The 14,763-nt window shown below is 36.3% G+C and overlaps 1 protein-coding gene across 2 annotated transcripts; it reads left to right on the top strand.

The window, feature by feature from the left end:
- The first annotated feature begins 634 nt into the window (after positions 1-634).
- Positions 635-14,422, top strand: LOC111799212. Of its 2 annotated transcripts, XR_002815790.1 has the most exons (8): positions 635-1,122; positions 1,507-1,618; positions 2,327-2,486; positions 3,005-3,153; positions 3,833-3,984; positions 12,463-12,577; positions 13,550-13,743; positions 14,259-14,422. XR_002815790.1 is itself a non-coding variant. In XM_023682662.1 (7 exons), the coding sequence occupies exons 1-7, from the start codon at positions 839-841 to the stop codon at positions 13,688-13,690; spliced, it is 1,113 nt and encodes a 370-aa protein (XP_023538430.1). In that variant the 5' UTR covers positions 635-838; the 3' UTR covers positions 13,691-14,405. The 2 variants fall into 2 exon arrangements, 1 of the variants encoding a protein (XP_023538430.1); XM_023682662.1 differs by having other exon boundaries at positions 13,550-14,405.
- The last annotated feature ends 341 nt before the right edge of the window (positions 14,423-14,763 follow it).

Below are 14,763 nucleotides of genomic sequence, written 5' to 3'. Positions count from 1 at the left end.
CCAGAAAACGAATCACAATTTTTCCTCTATCGAGTTTGTTTAGGTATGCTTCATTTTGGGATCATTTTCACGAGGAAGACGAACACTACATTTGTAACTCGAGAGGAGATTATGAAGCATCATCCCTAATGAAAAACACGAAAATTTGGTAGAATCATGGGTCTGATACCACTTGTCACAATCGCACTCTTGATGGCAGCGGACTTACAATTGTGCGGCACTCACTTTCCAACGACAAGTGAGCTAAACCAATTCGTTCTTGCGTCACCTACGGCCAAGCGGTGTATGCTCGAGCCTCTAGCCTTAGTAAGAGAAGGTTTTAGAAAACGAGGGCAGAAAAAGATGTTTGAAAGAGACGTTATATAAGCAAGCAAAAGAGTAACAACAACGGCTCACAGTATATAACCTTGGGTAGGGGATCATATGAAGAGGGTAACCATCTTTACTTCTACCCAATTTTGAAATTTGATCTCTAATCCGAACCCAAATTAAAATATTTTCATATATATTTATCTAATTTAAATCATTTTTAAATTCTAAATTGGATTAAAATATTATAATATATAAAAAAAACCCATTAAAATATTATAATATATAAAAAAAACCCATTAAAATATTAGGGAAAAAAACGAAAAAAAAGCCCTAAATGGATGGCGGCAATTTGGGATCCAATTTCCAGGAAACTGTTCATGCTCGAAGGCAGTGATCGGTTGAGAAGTGGAGAAGAGGGCGTCTCAGTTCCATACTGAAATGCTTCCATATCAACATAGTGGCCTTGAATCCAGTTCTTCCATGAACAATCATAGACGCAGTTAATCGCCCAACCATATTCCAGTGAATGGGCTGGAGGAGAGCTGCTTCAGTTTTCCTGAGCTGCGTATCTATAGCTTCTAAACCTCCCATCAAAATCCCGTCTACTTCTTCGACAACTCCCCATTTTTTGCATTCTTCAAATCAGGTGTTTGGTTTTCAATGCTCCAGGCTATTTTCTGCTGTTGCATCTCCGTTTTCGATCACTGGCAGTCAGTTTGAATCCGAGTTTGAACAATCCTATGATTTCGAGGTGGAAGAGGGTGATGAAATTGGGAAAATTCCCATCAAAGCTTACTTTCTTTGCACCAGGTTTGTCATCCAATGTGCTATGGATTAATCTAGCACTCGTTGATTGTCTTGGTGAATTTACTTCTTGTGTCTGTTTTTTTCTCCATGTCTTAATTTATCGGAAATTTGATGTTGGAGAGATTTGAAGCTGACAAATCTTTGTAAAGGGCTTTTTTAAGCTGTCCTTAGTAACTCTCATTTCATCGGTTGCCGACTTCCTGCTGCATGTCTATTTCTTTTCTGTTATTTTATTCTTCTGGTCATCCGTGATTTGTCTTTCTTAGATTCTTGCTTTTGTCAGTATAAATTTGATGAGCATGCAGTCTCAGAGTTTAAGCAACGTTGTTCCTCCTACCTCCAATTTTTGTTCCTGGTTTGTCTTTCTCAGATTCTTGTTTTTGGCAGTGTAAATTTGAAGAACATGCAGTCTGAGAATTTAAGCAACATTATCCCTCCTACCTCCCGCTCGTCAAATTATATCGCTCTCAGATACATTGATTTCCCTCCAGAAACTTCCGTAAGCAGTTGAAACATATGTATATGTTCTTTGTACATTCATTATGCTGGAGGAATGCCTATGGTTAATGATCTTTTTTTTTTCTCTTCATATATATAGTTTAAATTTTTACCAAAAAAAAAAAAAGAATCACTGATTCGTACAAACTCCCATACGGAGTGAAAAGAACAAACACCCAGCTAAACTAAAAACACAAGCCAAAAAAACCCAAAATCTTGTTAATGGTGTCTTCCTCTGTGAAATGATGGTAAAAATCTCAACGTCCAAGGATAGCCGAAGTCAACCATATCGTATTCCCGTACAAGATTTTTTTTTGTTTGATTGCGTGTGTGGAACCTTTCTTGTTTATTACAAAATTGATTGTGTTACTTAGTATGTATTTGTTAATAGCAAAGAGAAGCTTATGTTTACTCTGGTCATAGCATAAAAATATCTGGAATCATCCCAGACCCTTCCCAGCTAACATAAATAAAGAAATCGCATACAAAAGTCATGCATACATCACATTACGTCTCACAATGCTTTATGCCACATAAAACTAGTTCTTTTTCCTATTAGGAATTCATTGATATGTGTGCCATCACTTGCACTAATATAATTTTGTACAATAATAAAACTGTTAGATTTTGGTAAGTAGCCAGGAATAGTGGAAGCCATTGTATATTGTATAATACTTCAGTTTTTTGTAATCTGAAACTGATGTTTCAGGATGATCGAGTTAAAGGGAACTCAAGTTGCTGCAGATACATGGTTGTATTCCAGTATGGCTCTGCTGTTCTGTTTAACATCGAAGATCATGAAGTTGAAGGTTATCTAGATTTGGTCAGAAGACATGCTTCTGGCTTGCTTCCAGATATGAAGAAAGATGGTAATTTTTTCTGAATATCCAAATTATTTTTGTTCTTTTTCTCTGTGACCTTGCAAATGATGTTCCTATGCACAATTGCTAAGGACCATCTTTCTCCGTGCCTACTCATTTTTTTCCCATGTCATGAATGGGATAGAGGTAGATCATAGGTAAACATGGCTGTGTGTGTCGGTGCAGAATTATTGCTTATTTCTCTTCAGGGTTTTGCATCATCCTGCTTTGATAATTATTTATTTAACCTTGCATAGTACTTATAAACATGTTTATTTGAAATACAAATTCATTAGTTACTTGGATGCACATTGTCCACAAACTCTATATGATTAAGATCGCTGTTAGTTAATTCGAATTTCTAGTTTTTAGCTTTATGATACATGCTTCATCTTTTACTACATTTATGTGCTTCAGAGAGTGATGTCTAAAACCTTGTTCATGTGCTTGGATATTTTTTTTATCACGTTCTTTTGACAGATATATTTTTGAGTTAATCTAATTTCTTTTTACCGACTTTGTGATAGATTATGCTGTGAAAGAGAAGCCATATCTAGTTGAGGATATGCAAGGAGGTCCTGATTACATTGTTCTTAAGAGTTTAGACACTGATGGTGTTCGCATTATTGGAAGTGTGCTTGGTCAAAGCATTGCTTTGGACTACTTTGTATCACAGGTAATTTTGCATCATACATATTCAATGCATACACACCAACATGGAACTTCCTGGGGAAGTTTCAGGGAGAAGAGGTTCTCATTATCACAAATCTAGAGCCAGTAGAAGAAAATGTAGGAATTGACACAGCTTGATCTCTCTCAAGAGCTAACTGCTCTTCCGTACTTTGCACGTCCTTACTTCTAACTTTGACATTTTTTACTCTCCTGTCCTCCCATGGCTACTTCAGCTTTCATTTGTGATTCAATCATTACCAATATATCACATTGTTCTAGTTCACTCCTGTCCAACCCAGTAGACCCATGTATATTATTTCTGGTGTTCTTCTGAGAACATGATTGGTAACTTATCACTATTTCCTGCAACCTTTTCCTGTCATAATTGACATTCTTTGTAGCTAATTCGGAAGGATGGAGGTTATGAGTCGTGTGAAATTTTTTCTTTTCTCATCTTCACCTATTAGCCCTCAAACCCCAAAGTGTTTGACTGAATTTCAGCCCACCCTCTAGGCCAAGAAGCTACAGGATGGTTTAGTCTTGTTCATACAATTTCCAAATCTCTAAATCTCTGAGTTTGGCCTTTTAATCTTAAGCACCAATTTTTAGTGCTTGTATATGTGTTCTCAAAACATGGGCTTTTGGACAGTCGTACATGTAACATTATCCCTTTCCTTTTTCAGGTTGATAGTTTGGTTGAAGAGTTTGCAGATATAAATCGTAAAATGGAGAAAACAGGAACATTCACTATGGATAAGAAAAAGCTCCTTCAACTTGTTGGAAAGGCTAATTCAAATCTAGCAGATGTAATTCTCAAAGTTGGTCTTTTTGAAAGGTAACGCCATTATAGTTGATATTAGTTTTGGGTCAATTTGTTGTACATTTGTTTAAATATTTGCCTATACGTATTTCCTGCATTTACTAATTTTTATATTTCAGTTGATAGTAGTGCTTTATTTGTGCAATGGTAGTTGTTGGATTACGGAATGACAACAATAGAATGTTTCTTTACATAGATTCCTTACCTGTGACACGCTCCCAATTTTTATGTTTCCTAATTAAAAAAAAAAAAAACAAAAGAATATATGCTCCCAGTTTTTCTTTTTCGTGATATGTAATAAATAATAATTTTTTTTTGGATATGAAATAATTTTTTGATGATATAAAATGTTACAAAAAGTAGAAAACCCATCCAATGAAGTTACAAAACATTTCTCTGGTTTGATAGGATACAATTTAAAATATAATTGCAAAAGGGTGGAAATGAGTTTAAACCATTGTGGCTACCTACCTAGGATTTAATATTCTATAAGTTACCGTAGCAACCAAATGTTGTTGGATTAAATGGTCATACCATGAGAATAATTGAGGTGCATGCAAGCTGGTGATATGAACCAAAACTAAACCACAATGTACTGCAATGTAAAAAATAAGAGAACTACAGGATAACAAAAGTAATTGGAGGCATTTGGACCCTCCCTATCTTGAGTTCACTCAAGTTCTAAACCAACTAAAAAATTGCCCAACTCTAGTCTAAGACCCACCAAACGTTTGAAGTGTGGCCTTGCAAAAAGTATAGAGCCAAGCTAGAATGACGCATGATGAGTGTGCTAGGTAATGTCATCAATGATGATTGGCGAATGGCGGTGATAACAGAGGTAGTAGGATCTGTAGAAATTACAAGAATTGTGTGGCACCAAGGAAAAAATGCTGCGGGGAGGAGGACACGACAAACAGTGGTGGACAAGGACAACTGTGATGTTCGATGATGGACAGTGGGTGACGATCCTCGGCTGTAGGCGTCTCTCAGTGCTGGATGAGAGTATTGGTGATGTAGGTGAGAAACATATAGGAGTTGCTTGTGGCATCTAGGGTTGCTATGTGGGTAGAATCATGCCTAGCCAGGTTGTGTTTTAGGTTTGAAATATAGAAAAACACAACCCAAAATCCGTATGGTATAACTGTCTTTGTTAGCAAAAAGGCATGTGCAAGTTTATTCACTGTTTTTTCCTTTGAAAGCAAATGGGCCTCAACAACTTCATTTACACCATTTAAAGATGATGGGCCCACGTGGTTTGATTGGTTTCATTTTCACACCCATTCTGCCCATTGTCATCTGACTGGCACCCTCTATCATTCGCTGCCTCTACTTGATTCTTGCACCGGCGTCTCTGTGATGTCCCACATTGGTTGGGGAGGAGAACAAAACACCCTTTATAAGGGTATGAAAACCTTCCCCTAGCAGACGCGTTTTAAAGCCTAGAGTGGAAGCCCGAAAGGGAAAGCCCAAAGAGGACAATATCTGCTAGCGGTGGATCTGGGCCGTTACAAATGGTATCAGAGCCCGACACCGGATTATGTGCCAGCGAGGAGGCTGTTCCCCAAAGTGGATAGACACGAGACGGTGTGCCAGTAAGGACGCTGGGCCGCAAAGGGGGATGGATTTGGCGGGGGTCCCACATCAATTGGAGAAAAGAAAGAGTGCCAGCGAGGACGTGGGCCCCGAAGGGGGGTGGATTGTGATGTCCCACATTGGCTGGGGAGGAGAACAAAACACCCTTTATAAGGGTATGAAAACCTTCCTCTAGCAGATGCGTTTTAAAGCCTTAAGGGGAAGCCCGAAAGGGAAAGCCCAAAGAGGACGATATTTGCTAGTGGTGGATATGGGCCGTTACAGTCTCCTTCACATTTTTAACTCTATCCATAGGAGCTGTCGATGACGATCGTTTGTTGAACATGCTTTTCCTACAATTTCTCCTTGTCGGCGAGTCTCCCTTTGACGTACCACCTCCTTCATCTTGGACTGCTTTTGAGTCCCTTTGTGTGAGGTTTTCAAATACTGATGCATTATCGATCAGCCTCCCCAATCCTTTGTTGGCGTTTTCCAGCAACCGTGTTTTCTGGTTTGTCCTATTTCTTATCTCCTTTGCTTCTTGAATCAATTCTTGATCATTTTCTTACTTTTTTTTCCTTCACCGATCTTTCCTCTTTGTCTTCATTCCTCCTTTAAGGATTTTGATGATTTTTTGTTCTTTTTGACCGTCGCATTCGGTTGATAGTAACCTTCTTCGTATCCTTGATTTCTTACCATATATGTGAGATGCCTGATTCTGCTATGATTTTCTGCCTCTGTCTTGGCCCATCTATTCTCTCTTTTGATTTTTGTAGTCTCCTTTCTAATTTCATTGAAACCCAGTGCCATAGTTAGTATAGAATGAAGCCTCGAGTGCATTTTCTCATCGAATTGATTCTTCAATTGGTCCGTTCCTTTGTATAAAACCTTCGATGTTGCTTCACTTAATTTTGAGCCAAACTGCTCTGACACCAATTGATATGAACCAAAATAGAACCACAATGTATTGCAAGATAAAAGATAAGAGAACTATTAGATAATCAAGTAATTTGAGGTACTAGGACCCTCCCTACTAAAAAATTGGGAATTCTCAAGCCCTCAACCTACTAAAAAATTGCCTAACTTCTTTCTTTTCCACTCCCACTATTTATAACCAAATACCCTAACTTCATACTCTTTACTGATATACCCTTAATAGCATTCCTATTAGCCGGATTGGACACCTGTAGATACATAAAAAAGAAAAAAAAAAGAAAAAATTGCACAAGGGTGGAACATTTTTACACCATTATAAAGAATGAAGAGAGAGATATTCATCAATGCTTCTGGGCTTCTTTCCTTGTTCTGAAATACATATTTTTTTTTTTATAAGATTGTTCTGAAATATTTTTGAATTCTGCTCATGTCAAAGCACCATAAATGCTCAGTTGATACGCAGCCATATGACTCTCTTAGCTTGCCTGAATTCAGCCAATCAGTCATACTGTAGGGGATGGCGAAGGGTCAACCATTGCTTCCAAAAATTCATCCATATTTTTTAGGTGAAAGTACCTATGCACAGATAAATGCGTAGGTGGCTCATTATCTGCTTTACAAAGGGAGCACCAATTGGGGGATAGGTCGATCCATGGGCATCTTCTTTGCACTTGATAGTTGGAAGGAAAGAGTGACTGAGCTCCCAATGAAGATATTTGATCTTTCTTGGGCTTATTCTTTCCATGTAATCTTGTAGAGAGTTGCTGCAGGATGATACTTCCTTGTGTTAAGGCAGGCTGTGGCGCAAAAAGACTAATTGGTAGTCCCTTACTTAAGGTGGATCTGAAAGTAAACCAATTAATGACAAAATAACCAACCAACGAATATACTAACAGCTCAACTACCAAGTCCAATTACCAACTAAGAACGAACTCAAAACCAAAATTATAGGATTAAACCTTAATCATGATATTTCCACATCAAGGCAACAACAAAACTCTTAGACACATTATCTACTAGAAGATTCCTCAACCTTAGATCTGAAGCCAAATGATGTGCGTCCTATTACTCTTTGTAAAGGTAAACATATGTACCTTTCCTATTTTCCTCTTTTATTCCTTAGTTCTATTTCAATTCCTAAGTCTGCTCATAAAGTTGTATCTCATCTTTGCTCATATGATGTAGATAGATGATTGGTTTAGATGATAGTACTAATTTAAAATTTAGTATTTTCTTTTGGAGGAAAGAAGGGATTGGGTGTAAATGGATGTTTGCAATCAAGTTCAACTTTGATGGATTGGCTACTTGACTGAAGAATGTGGTCTTATGCTCAGAACATTGAATTTGTGGATATCAATTGTTGATTGAGCTTGGTTTAAGCATCACAATTGGACCAAGTTGTGGTGTGACAGTTGAGTTGCTTGATGTATTGCGTCCAACGCTAATGATCACTCTTAAAATCTTTCAAATCAGTCTCCTTAAGTTTCCCCGTTGCTACATCATGTGCTTGTTCGTTAGATGTGTGTATGTGAGTATGCTAGCAGGTTTTAATACATGATGCTTGCTTCCATCCAACCTTGTTAGATACAAATGTTGGCTTTCTCCTTCATGCATCATGGTGGGCCGTCCTTTCAAGAAAGAGAAAGATCCATGGATTCTCTTGACTAGAGCTTTTATTGAGGCTTATGGTTGGAAAAGAACAATTGAACCTTAAACAACAATTTCCTTTCATTTGATACAAGGTAGATTACGAAGGGGAGATAAAGAACCTCCATATCGGTAACAAAGACTTAAGCATCAACCATTTGTAGCGGATGACATAATTCTCTTCTTCAAATGGTTGGATGTCTCATCCACAAAAAAAAACATGTTTTTTTACGATGCAACCTTTAGAAGATTCTAAAGAAAAACATCAACCTCTAAAAAAATAGAGATCATAGGCATCAATGTTAACATAGAGGATATCGACGACTTCGCTAACATATATAGTTGTAATAAGGGTGAATGACCGAATATCTGCATGGGGCTGCCCCTAAATGGGAACCCCAAATCCTTCTCCTTCTAGAAGACCACTAATGAAAAAATAGAAAGAAGATAATCAACATGGTCATCATGCTCCACTTCCAAAGGTGGAAGGATCATCCTAATACAAGCCACATTGTCCGACCTACCTATTTATGACATGACTCTATTCAAAATGCCACACAAAGTGGCTATGGAAATAGAAAGATTATTCAGAAACTATCTATGGAAAGATGACCCACATCTTGTTTGATGGAATAGCATAAACCTCCTGTTAGACAAGGGAGGTATTGGCCTATATTCAATGAAAGAGAAGACCAGAGCCCTCCTCGAAAAATGAATATGGAGATATTATTATGAAAGTACTGCCTTGTGGTGGAATCTTTTAAAGGTTAAAAATGCTCCTACATCATGTACAAATCAGTCTTCGACCTTTTACAAAAGGGCCATGGAAGTATGTAAAAAAAGCATCAAAACCTTATCACCAATTGCAGTCTCCATAGGGTGGGTGATGGAGGAAACACATATTTCTGGACTGACCATTGGATTGACAACACCGCGCTAGCTTTGCGGTACCCTCTTTTGTATAGACGCTCCCATTGCAAGACGACTAAAATTAAAGAAGCATGGACAAATTTTGGGACCTGCAGCTCAGTAGGAACCTAAAGGATAACGAAGCTATGGAATGGGCCGAATTAAGCCTTAACCTTGCCCTGATCTCAAGAAGTACTTATTAAAATGACTTCCTAGTGTTGACGGGACATTTTCCACACCAGCCAAGCAAAGACCATATGGAAAGAAAATCACCTTAAAAAGGTGAAGTTTTTCTTGTTGGAAATGGTGCATAAAGCCATTAGCACAAGTGAAAACCTACTGTAAAGAATGCCTGACATGACTCTATTTTCAAATTGGGTCTCTTAAAGCAAGAAAGACCATGAATCACAAAACTACCTATTTAGGTCGTGTACATATGCTAATAGTTCATAGACAAAGATCCTCAATACCTTTGGATGATGCCTCACTTTCCCTAAAGAGGTATAGAAGTGATTGGAAATGGTATTAATGTATCACCCCTTCAAGAATGTCAAGATCTGCTATGGACAACGAGTATTCACGGAGAAAATAGGCTACTTGTCAAATAAATGACCTTTCTTGAACTAAGATCTCTTCTGTAGGTTGTGCAATGGTGTCTTTTGAGTTTTAACCAGGTGAGTTTTCAAATCAATGGCTGGCTCTTTTGGAAGCTGCACTCTACTACAATAATTTATTTATTAACTTTTTTTTTTTTTTTTTTTTTTTTTTTNTACACACTAGAAGCATGGATAAAAAGATGAGACAAAAACATATGACATTTAATACAATAAAAACAAAAATCTAGGACATAGGACCAGACAAGGACACATGTATCAATTATATGTGCTTTCAAACTATTATTTTTAATTTTTTTTTTAATTTTTTTTTATAAGAGACAATTTCATTGATGATCGAAATTTACAAAAGAGATTAATATCCATGGTGTTTACAAAAGACCTTCCCAATTTGCAACGAGGAAGGTATAACTATAGGAAGTAAAAATATTAGACGGTTTACACCAAGATATAACTTGGTAAACAACATTGTCGAAAAGTTTTTGTACAAGTCTGTGTCTTTTTTGCAAATATTCTCTGATTTCTTTCTTTCCACATATTCCAAAAGAAAGCCATGATGAAGTTTTCCATAGTAGGACTTTTGCATTCTTGAAAGGGTGGTACGTTAAGGTCATATCCAATAGATCCTTTACCTCCCTAGGAAATGTGAGATGCCATCCGAATATATTGAGAATTGTTGTCCAGAAATTCTGAGCATATGTGCATTGCATGAATAAGTGTCTTTGTGATTCGTTTTCTTTCTTGTATAATGAACACTAATTTGGAGAAAAAGTGATGTACCAACATTCCACGTTTCTTTGATCGTGACTTTTTTGCTATGAAATAGCTTGTACAAAAGTTGATACCTCAAGGCTAGTTCGGTTGGTGATGAGGTTTTTGATGTTTCATTATGTACTTCCAAGGCCTTTTGTAGAAGATGGAGGGGGTTGATTTTTGTTTGATGTAGGAGTATATTTGGTCTTTATAAGATTTCTTCACAAGGTGTTTTCTTTGTGATGATACCCTTATATCCATTTGGCAAGGAGAGCTTTGTTCTTCTTTATCGAGAGAAGATTGAGGCCTCTCTTTTATGTTGGGAGGTTTATAATATTCCATCGGACAAGGTGGGAGTAATCTTTCCACAAGTAGTTTCTAAATTATCTTTCTATATCCGCTACCACTTTTTGTGGCATTTCAAATAGACATGTAGTAAGTGGAGAGGTTGGATAATGTGGATTGTATTAGGGCGAGTCTTTCACCTTTTGAAGTATAACATGATGACCAGGTTGACAATCTTTCTATTTTTTCAATAATAATCTTTTAGAAGGAAAAAGATTTGTGGTTTCCTTTTAGAGGTAGTACTAGGTACATATTTGGTCATTCTCCCTTTTTACACCCCTATATGCTAGCAAATTCTTCACTCATCTCTGTTCTAATATTGATGCCACCCCTGTTTTTTGGATATTGATATTTTGTCAAGAGAATCTTTCAAAGGTTTTAACCGTCTCGATCATGTTTTTTTATGGAAGAGGCATCTGCCAAATCAGAAAAAGGGATTGTGTCGTCCCCAAACTGGATGTGGGTTATGCTTAAGCCTTCACTACCAATCTGAAAACTTCTGAAAACTTTTTATTTATCATTCGTATTCTGCTTTTGTCAGTAGTACATGATGAAAAGAAAAGGGGATAGTGGATCTCCTTGTCTCAGACCCCATGTGGCATAAATCTTCCCTCTCGGTCTTCTATTTTTGTTCACATTGCCACAATTTTAAATATTTAATATGCTTGATAAGTATTTAATACTTCCCTAACAAGGTTTGGACTCATAAAACTTGTACATATCTAGTGTCCAACACATGTTCATTGTGATAACAAGTGGTGGAGTATCTGACTCATGTTGGTCATGAACATGTTACTCAAAGCGTTTGTGTTTTTTTGGCCTAATAAGCTATAGCTACACCTCTCCCTTTCTCATCTTTGAATCTCATTTCTCTCTAATCCTTCCTCTTATTTTCTCCTCTTTCATTTTTGACTCTCCCCTCAAGCTCCTCCTTTTGCATCTCTCTTCGTTTTTTGGCTTTGTAACCCTCTCCATTCTTCTTCTCATCTCTCTTACTCTGTCACCCTTAGTTTCCCTCTCGACCTCCGTCACTCTCAGCATCAGTTTTGACCAAAATTGATCAATTGAATTGGTGAATGGTCAGTTTATACAAGTCTTAAAAAATTACTGATATCCAACCAACCAAAATTGAACAATTGTTTCTTTCAATGTCGGTTTGTGCCAAAAACCACAACAACCGGTTATGTGTACTTTGAAAGAAAAATGGAAAAAAGTTGCACCCAACTCAGTATGGCATGGGACGAAACATTGAAGTTAGATTCGTCATTTTTTTTGTGGAATATGAGTGAAAGATATCTTTACTGCAAGTTCAAATGTAGTACAAATAGTCTTTACCTTTGTTTACCTGAAGCCTCTTTAACGATTCTGTTTTAACTTATGGCACCACGTGGGTTCTATGTACTTGGCACTAGGAAATATTGTTCATAAATGTATTTGACAGCATAACAGATGCAAGATCATGGCATAGAAATTTCACATTTCAAGCTTGATATAAGTAAACAAAAAAAAAAAAAAAAAAAAAAAAAAANCTTCTTCCTCTCTTTATTACTGTATCAAGTCATGTTTCTAATTAATATAATGTTGAAAAATTCAATCATAGTATTTCTGTAGTGGTTGAAAAAAATATACTTTTGGTGGGGTCTTTTGTCACAACTAACTGTTCAGAAAATTGACCATCTTTCTTTCTCTTTTATTATCCTTTTCTTTTGCCACTCAGATCAGAAATTGCATGGAGGGATGCAAAATATGCTCAAATATATGAGTACCTTCGAGAAGAGTACGAGGTCACCCAGCGCTTTGGAAATCTAGATTTCAAATTGAAGTTTGTGGAGGTAATATTGGTTTTATTTCATTCACAATCCTTCATAGCGTTCTTTTCTTTATGGTTGGGTCTCTTGATCATTCTTCACGAAAGCCAGGGTAATAGCCAAGATGAAACAAATAATTTCTTTCTTGGTCATATGTGAAGGCAAATGTGTTGCGAAGTCGTATAAGTTTTACCCCATGACGACTTTTCTATTTTATTTATTTACTACTCTTTTATAGTGGGCATGATCCATTGATTTAACAGAATTATAAATATAGGAGGTGACATGCATATGGAAGAAAAATTGCACAATTAATTCCTACATACTAACTAGAATGAAAAGAGGGAAGAAAAATTGCACAAATAATTCCTACATACTAACTAGAATGAAAAGAGGTGCAGTTAAAATTCTTCACATTTTTGCTCTAATTAGAGCGTAAAAGTGTTCATGATATGACATAATGCCATGCTAGCAGTCGAATCTGTTCTTTATTGTTAGTGAGCTCAAGTAGTGTTAACGCACCTTAGACATGCAAGTCTTCCCAATTTGAGAGGGCAAGCTACTCAGTTGGAGAATCAATTCATAGTTTTCAGAGGAATGAAGTTTAATGCCCTGGTGAGAGCTTTCAATGGTTGTAGTTAACAAATCAGTTTAGAATATTTCCTTAAGAAATTGGCTCTCCTAAATTTTGTCCGAGTGTTGATTGTTTTTCCATCTGAAGTTTGTCCGGGTGAACCCGAAATAACTCGAATGAAGCAGAAGGTGGCAAGTTCCTTGTCCAAAAGCAGAGCTTAGAAAAATATAATCAACCTCCTCATTGTCATTTCCTTGCTTAAATCTTTCACCTGGATTCTTTCAATTTTTTAGTGTTCACTTGAATAAGCGTGTTTTTGTTTTCTGGAGAGGATATTTGTTGAGGTATCCCATATATATATATATTGAAGAGATAGAACAATGTTTATTTTGTTTTTTAATCGATTTGCATGTTCCTTGCAGCATAACATTCATTTTCTTCAAGAAGTCCTCCAGAATAGAAAGTCAGATCTCTTGGAATGGTGCATCATTGGCCTTTTGACCATTGAAAACATTATCTCATTGTACGAGATTGTTAAAGATTCAACTCCTGTGCATCTCTAATTCGACAAAGAGCAGCAGATCGAAGTTTCGCTGTGGAATTAGTTAAGTTAAAGGTTTGTTCATTGTACTAATTATTCTTTTCATATTCTGCTTTTCTTACATTATTACATTACAAAAGAGAGCCTGAGGAAAAATGTTGCCCAGAAGCACAAAAGTATAGTAACTCCAAGAAAGCAAGCTTCAGACAAAAAAAAAAAAAAAAAAAAAAAAAAAAAAAAAAAAAAAAAAAAAAANAAAGTAGTGAATTGTGGAGAAATTCATTACTGTTTTGCTATAATTCCTTCTGTGAATAAGTAATGTGGCACATGTGGTCAATGAATTGTGAACTGTTGAAAAATCACAGAGAATATTCATTTTTGGGAATAGCTAGTGTTTGGCAAAATGCACAACTTGTTGATCTATATACAGAGGAATTCTAAGTAGGGGTGCCATTTGTTTGATGGGAAGGATTTTCAAGGAATGAGCCATATAGATTCTTGTGTTTGTTTGGTAGAAATGAAGAACACTTGATGTATTCATATACTAGACTAGTGGTTATTGTAATTGTACTAATATTGCTTGTGGGCAGGAGGTGAGCAGAACATTTTGGCCTTCGATTTCGTCTATCAACCTCGTGTCGAGTTTTCTGATTGATTTTAAGTTATATCTTGAAGAATTTTTGTTTAGTTGCACTATTTTACAAATGATTCTGATAATAATAATTTTCTATTGCATATTTGGAGGATTTTTTTTATTAACTACTTAGAAATTATTTTTGGATAATTCATCCTTCAAATGTTTCTTTAATTTCTTCTTACAAATGTATTCAATTTTTGGAAGATGTTTTATGATTAAGAATGAAAAGAAAAAGAAGGGAAAAAAAAAAAAAAAAAAACTCTTCCTTGATCATTAAATTAAACTAGTAGGACTAAAGTGTGTTGGTTTGGATATACTGAATCATAAGTGAAGCTTAGGGCATTGATTTCTAACTTGATCTTAAGAGTTATCCATATAAAACTTGGTTGTTTTCTTAAAATGTAAGTGTGGGACGTTCATATTTTTGTTTTTGTTTTTTATTTTAAAATAACGTCAGT

This window comes from Cucurbita pepo, chromosome LG07 (genome assembly GCF_002806865.2).
Source record: "Cucurbita pepo subsp. pepo cultivar mu-cu-16 chromosome LG07, ASM280686v2, whole genome shotgun sequence".
In the NCBI taxonomy this organism is placed as follows: Eukaryota; Viridiplantae; Streptophyta; class Magnoliopsida; order Cucurbitales; family Cucurbitaceae; genus Cucurbita; species Cucurbita pepo.
Note: the sequence above shows the minus strand (reverse complement) of the source record. Positions and strands in the feature narration are given on the sequence as shown.

Bases quoted from the DNA above. Each gene is read 5' to 3' on its own strand.
- LOC111799212 (XM_023682662.1), top strand. From the start codon at position 839: ATGGGCTGGAGGAGAGCTGCTTCAGTTTTCCTGAGCTGCGTATCTATA. The intron at 1,619-2,326 runs GTAAGCAGTTGA...CTGATGTTTCAG, and splicing joins ATTTCCCTCCAGAAACTTCC to GATGATCGAGTTAAAGGGAA. The intron at 2,487-3,004 runs GTAATTTTTTCT...ACTTTGTGATAG, and splicing joins TCCAGATATGAAGAAAGATG to ATTATGCTGTGAAAGAGAAG.